General features: G+C 32.2%; 1 protein-coding gene across 1 annotated transcript; it reads left to right on the top strand.

The window, feature by feature from the left end:
• LOC142219900 (uncharacterized) lies at positions 1-702 on the top strand. The gene is made up of 3 exons (XM_075288664.1): positions 1-21; positions 84-532; positions 609-702. Exons 1-3 carry the CDS (start codon positions 1-3, stop codon positions 700-702), a joined length of 564 nt encoding a protein of 187 aa, XP_075144779.1.
• Positions 703-5708: the final 5006 nt, after the last annotated feature.

The raw sequence follows: 5708 nt of genomic DNA, 5'->3' as shown, positions 1-5708 counted from the left end.
ATGAATTTCGATCCTTCCCAGGTGAGTAACCTAACGTGTGGAAGTCAAAATTTTCTACAAAATTACAATTTTCATCAATCAAGATAAATGGCACATGGTGGGAAGTGGCTCGTAATCCTGCCCCTATTGGTAATTGGGATTGTGTTGAGGTTGAATTTATTGAAGAGCCTGGAAATAACGTTCTCATCCAGACCACATACTCGAATACACCCAGTTATTTATGGGTCAACCAGACCATGTCCGCCACCATAAATCTCGACAACTCCAATGGTGATGGCTACAATATATCCTACGTGAATGGTCTTACCAACACATCCTATACCGTTTACAAGCTACTGGACACCGATTACCAAAATTATGCCTTCATATGTGGATACACAAATATCTCGGACACGAATTCAACCTTTGGAATTGTTCTCACACGAGAGCGTTATCCCAATACAACGGTTCTCAATAGCTATGAGATGATGGCCTACCAAAATTATGCTGATTTTACCAATGGCACAATGTCCCTAATCACCCAATCTCCCACGTAAGTTTTTGCCTAGACATATTTTCTATGCAAAACTAAAGAAATAATCTTTGCTTTTCTTGATGTCCTTCAATAGATGCTATATTGGTGGAGCTTATGGTCTCTATGAGTATTCAATTGTGGTCACACTTCTGGTCCTACTACAAGCTCTTTTGCATTTTGTAATGTGAAATGCCTGTGTAAGGATGTCTAGAGCACCGAAAACTTTGGTGGAACTATTTTAAATTCCTTAAATAAATATGGAGTCCCTGACTACATTTTAAAAGGAAAATTCCTTTAATGTTCTCTAAAGAAATAAAAGTTCCCAAAAACAATGACAGCTACCAAGTAGTTTGTTAAGTTCTTACAATAGTTGTCATATATGAGAAGTGATAGAGGGATGCATTCATACTGGAGGTTTATAGCAAATAGGGTTTGCAGATCTTGATTTTTGTGGATTGCAGATAGTGTTGACTGAAAATCGTGCCAAATTATGTATAGAAGCAGGTAAAGTCGGTGATATAACTAATGAAAGTTGTCACATTTCAAATCGTCAATTGATTAATTTTGCTGCCAAAATGTGATATCTGGAAAAGGCTACAAGAAATCGTGGAAAGTAATAACGCTGCCTTGACAATATTGCTCTCAAAAATTTACTTCATCAGAAATATGCCATGAATATGAATCATTTTTATATGTGTACTTTTAGAAAATTATATTTAAGTTCGTAAATATCACAATTTTCCGTCAAAAGCCATACTCACTTTTTGACCGATCACCAGGGTACACACATACACGTTTGGATGTATGTGCGTGTTAGTCCGAATTTCATTGATGTTGTAACAATGGTTCTCGGGTCGAGAACATGTGTTTTGATCGTGAGAGAATCGTTCTTAATGAAAGGAAGTAGTGAACTTTTTAATTTTCCCACACGTTGTACGAATGGAACTAATATGAGTGTACACACTGGACATCGAACAGCATATAGAAATAGATGGACGGGACGGACTCCGCCGTGCAGACATTTAAAATTCCTCCGGAATTGTCGAATTGTTCGTACGACGTTGGATTAAGGTGAGCATTCGCCCACCCAGTGCAATTTTTCTTTAAATTCTGTATACATAATTAAAGAATTTGGGAGAAAAAGAGAGTTAACTTATTCTTTTGGAAGATTAAAAAAATGTTTAATCGCCGGAAAGATTCAAATTGTAGTCATATATTAGTCTAAACAATGATTGTTTCTAACCGTATAATTTAAATCATCAGAATGAGTCGATTTTTAACGTGTGGGATCCCTGCAAACATTTTCGATCGCAAATGAGTCTTCTTTGAATCATTTTGATGTTCAAAACGATTGCGGAAGAGCGAATCTGAGAGTCATTTATACGTCCCCAGTATAAAGTAGTTGTGTTTCAAAATGAGTCTTTTCAATGAGTAAGAAGTAACTCCCCCATCTGATTAAATACTTAGTATTTGGAAGAGTTAGAAATAACTCCCTCCAACTAGTATTTTATAGTCCCCACTAAATACACTTGCAATAAAATTTTCGCATATTTTATTAAAATGTATACAGTAATACAGGAATTAAAAAAATTCAAAATGAAAGGCGGTTTTCCATTTTCCATTCCATTCCATTATTTAAATTTGGAAATTTGCGATGAGTTAAATCTGAAAGGAAAATTTAAGGTTTTTTTTTTATTAAATAAGTTAAAATAAAACCTCTCAAACCTCAATAATCACTTACCACGATGTTTGAATCCCAAATGAGCATTATAAGCTGGCAAATATTATGCAAAATATTTAGTAACGTTATCCTCAACTGATCATATTTTGTCTACTAATATTTTGTTGTTATTTTTCTCTTGTTTACTCATGAAAACGAACAGCAAACAGTGTTATAAATGACAAGCGTAATTTAAGAATTACGTAAAAGAGTTTTAAATTACACAGTAAAATGTTTAAATATTAACATTATCAGAATAGAGTAATAAAAGGGTAAAAATCGACTCATTCTGATGATTTAAATTATACGGTTAGAAACAACCATTGTTTACACTAATATATGACTACAATTTGAATCCTCCCGCCGATTAAACATTTTTTTAATCTTCCAAAAGAGTAAGTTAACACTCTTTTTTGCAAACACTCATTTTGGATGTTTGAAAATGTTGGCAGGGAAGGTTGACAAAATTTATTGGAGGTCCTTTATAATGCTGTCATCATTATTTTCATCAGGTCGTGCAGTTGTTTATGACAATGAGCGTGTGTGTGTGTATGGTGTTCGTGTAATTACTGATGTATATAAGTGCTAGATTGTATGTCATGGGTACGAGTGAGAGTAAAGTGGGCCAAAGAGAGCAAAGTTAATTCACACGTCACCACTGACTTGATTCCCACGATTCGGGCTTTGTCCAAGTAAGTGTGCGATGACACTTACTTGTCTTTTGAGTTGCTATAGTTAAACATATCTGTCTGTCTGTCTGTCTGTCTGTCTGTCCGTCGTAAATTTCGTCAGCTACTTGAGCAAGTCAATGCAATTCTAATGGGCATATTAAGCGAAAGGGATATTTAAAGGGACTATAAATTTAATTAAATGGCATAAAAATGTACCTTCTCAAAGGGATAAATGTCTTCAGTTAATATGGGAAGCCTGACAAAAGAATTAGGATATACATAGGTGGATAACTTTGATATGTGGTGTAGTTTCAAACAACAGGTTTCGCAGAATTTCTGATAATGAGTAGACGGGTGAAATTATCGAATGTTATTACAGTGTGGAACTGCAGTAAACAATGCTCGACCCATTTCAGATACAATACGAATGTCATTTGCAAAGAGATCGCTTAGTGATTCACCTACACACAAACATTTTTCTTTCTGATACAATCACGAAATTAATTGATCCAAGTAATTTTTTAAATGAATTGTATCAATCTCGGAATTAATAAAAAATAAAACATACATTTTATTAAAATATTAATTGATATTCTGGCACTTATTACTATTTTTTTAATTCGTTCAGTTAAAAATTTAATTGAGTTTAGTTTTTGACCAACCTAATACATTTCTTAATTGAGGCAATCAATTCAACACTGTGTTTATTATTTATTTATTTATGATTATTTTTCATTTAGACGAAACAGCTTTCTTGTAATTTTTTTTAGTTTATACTTGTCTTTAAATTTGAGTCACAACCAATGAATAGTATTAAACTTATCATTTCCGAATAACATTTTCAATTATTTTTTTTTATTAAAATGTTATTTGGGATAATTAATATTTTAACTAAACACTTAAAAATACTCAAAAATTTGCAAGCGTTGTTCGTTTGTAAGACGATTCTTGGTTAGCATATATACCAAACTGAGATTGGTTATAAGTTCGGAAGATTTCGGAAGATGTCCAACGTAAGATATTTGTTTAATATCCCATACTGAGAGAATATTTTTCTTTTTCAATTAAATTAATTTATTAATTAAAAAAAAAAACTATTTTTAATCACTATACTATATTTCAATCACTTTCTATAACTATTTTAATCACTTTTACATTGATTAAAAAATTGATTGTTTCAAATAAATTTTTAATTACAAATTTAAAAAAAATCCATAATTTTTTAACTGACTTAGTGCTCCGAGTTTGATTAAAAAGTTAATTGTATCAATTAATTTTTTAAATGAAAATTTAAAAATTTCAATCATTGACTTAATGTTTCTAGTTTGATTAAAAAGTTAATAGTGTCAATTAATTTTTTAATTGGAAAAGTTTTCAACTTCAATCAACTTTTTAATTGGGAATATTTTGGTGATATTTTTTTCTGTGTATGGACAATTCCATAATAGTTGGTAATGCTAATGGTAAGTACCTCTTAACTCACATGGCCAAAATCCATTCTGAATATTTTCAAAAAGTTCTTTCTTTTCGGGTAATTCGAGTAACTTTTATTTGGCCAATAACAAAAACTTGAGAAATTTAAAATACAGAAGACATTCATTACTTGGTCAAAGACAATTCTCTCTATCCAATGATAATTGATTCTTTGACATGTTAAGTAATTAATTTTGCTTCGATAGATTTCTTGACTCAAGTATGTGGATGCTAAACGAATTATGAAATAATTCGTTATCTTATTCGCAGAAACTTGAATTTAAAATGATACTTATTGTAAACGTGTTGTTTCAGCAGTAAGTAGACACCGTATTGTAATGGCTAATACACTATAAGCTCCAATAATTAAAACTTTAATATTTTTTTAAAGCTCCCAAACATTTCAGCTTTGTAAAACTATGTAATAAAACATGCTCGAGGTCAACCAAATTGAATAACTCGGATAAATTTTATGTAAAATGTTATTTAAAAGTAGAGAATTGTGTTAACCCAATATGAGGTACCTAGTATACTGAATTTATTTTCAGTATTCACAATTCGACAATTTGATTTTAAACTAGCTATAAATTAAACAAAATTATTCGTTATCGAAAGCTACCATGATGAAATGGTTAACGTGCCCGCCTTGCATTCAAAGGGTCATGGGTTCAATAACACATTCGCCCAAACACCAATTTTTCAGCAGTGGATTATCCCCTCTCAGCAGTACTACTAACCTTTGTGAGTGTTTCAATGCTCCTCTAAGTGGTTTCACCGCAATGTGAAACGCTGTTCGGACTCTGTTGTGAATAGGAGGTCCCTTCTCTTTGAGGTAACCATAGAATCATTGATAAAAGAGAAGCTTACCAATTGTGATATCACAATGAACTGAATGGTCTAAGTGAATCTGAAATAAAGGACCTAACCTATTACTTCTTCAATGTATCGATTAATTTCGCTTAGACAACTTAGTTTTGCTAGAAATCGTTTTACTTATATAAAAATTTTAATTTCTTCACCTGTTGATTAACCAACCACATCACGAGTTCTGAATATATATGACCAATGACAAACATGACAGATAACTCCGATGCAGCAATATCTTAATGAGTTTCTAATTATGCCAAAAGCTAAAATGCCCGAAAATATATTTGTTGCGGCCTATGGCAAAGGAGTTGGTTCATCAGTTTTGTTGGAATATCTGTAGCAGTTAGATAAACGCATTTCAATATTAATCATGCTGGTTATAGGACTTTTTTATTTGGCGTTCCTAACGAGCGGCATAGTCTATGCCCAAAATACCCCTGCATCATGTTTTCAATCCCAAAGC

The sequence above is a fragment of the Haematobia irritans genome, chromosome 1 (assembly GCF_050003625.1).
Source record: "Haematobia irritans isolate KBUSLIRL chromosome 1, ASM5000362v1, whole genome shotgun sequence".
Classification (NCBI taxonomy): Eukaryota; Metazoa; Arthropoda; class Insecta; order Diptera; family Muscidae; genus Haematobia; species Haematobia irritans.
Note: the sequence above shows the minus strand (reverse complement) of the source record. Positions and strands in the feature narration are given on the sequence as shown.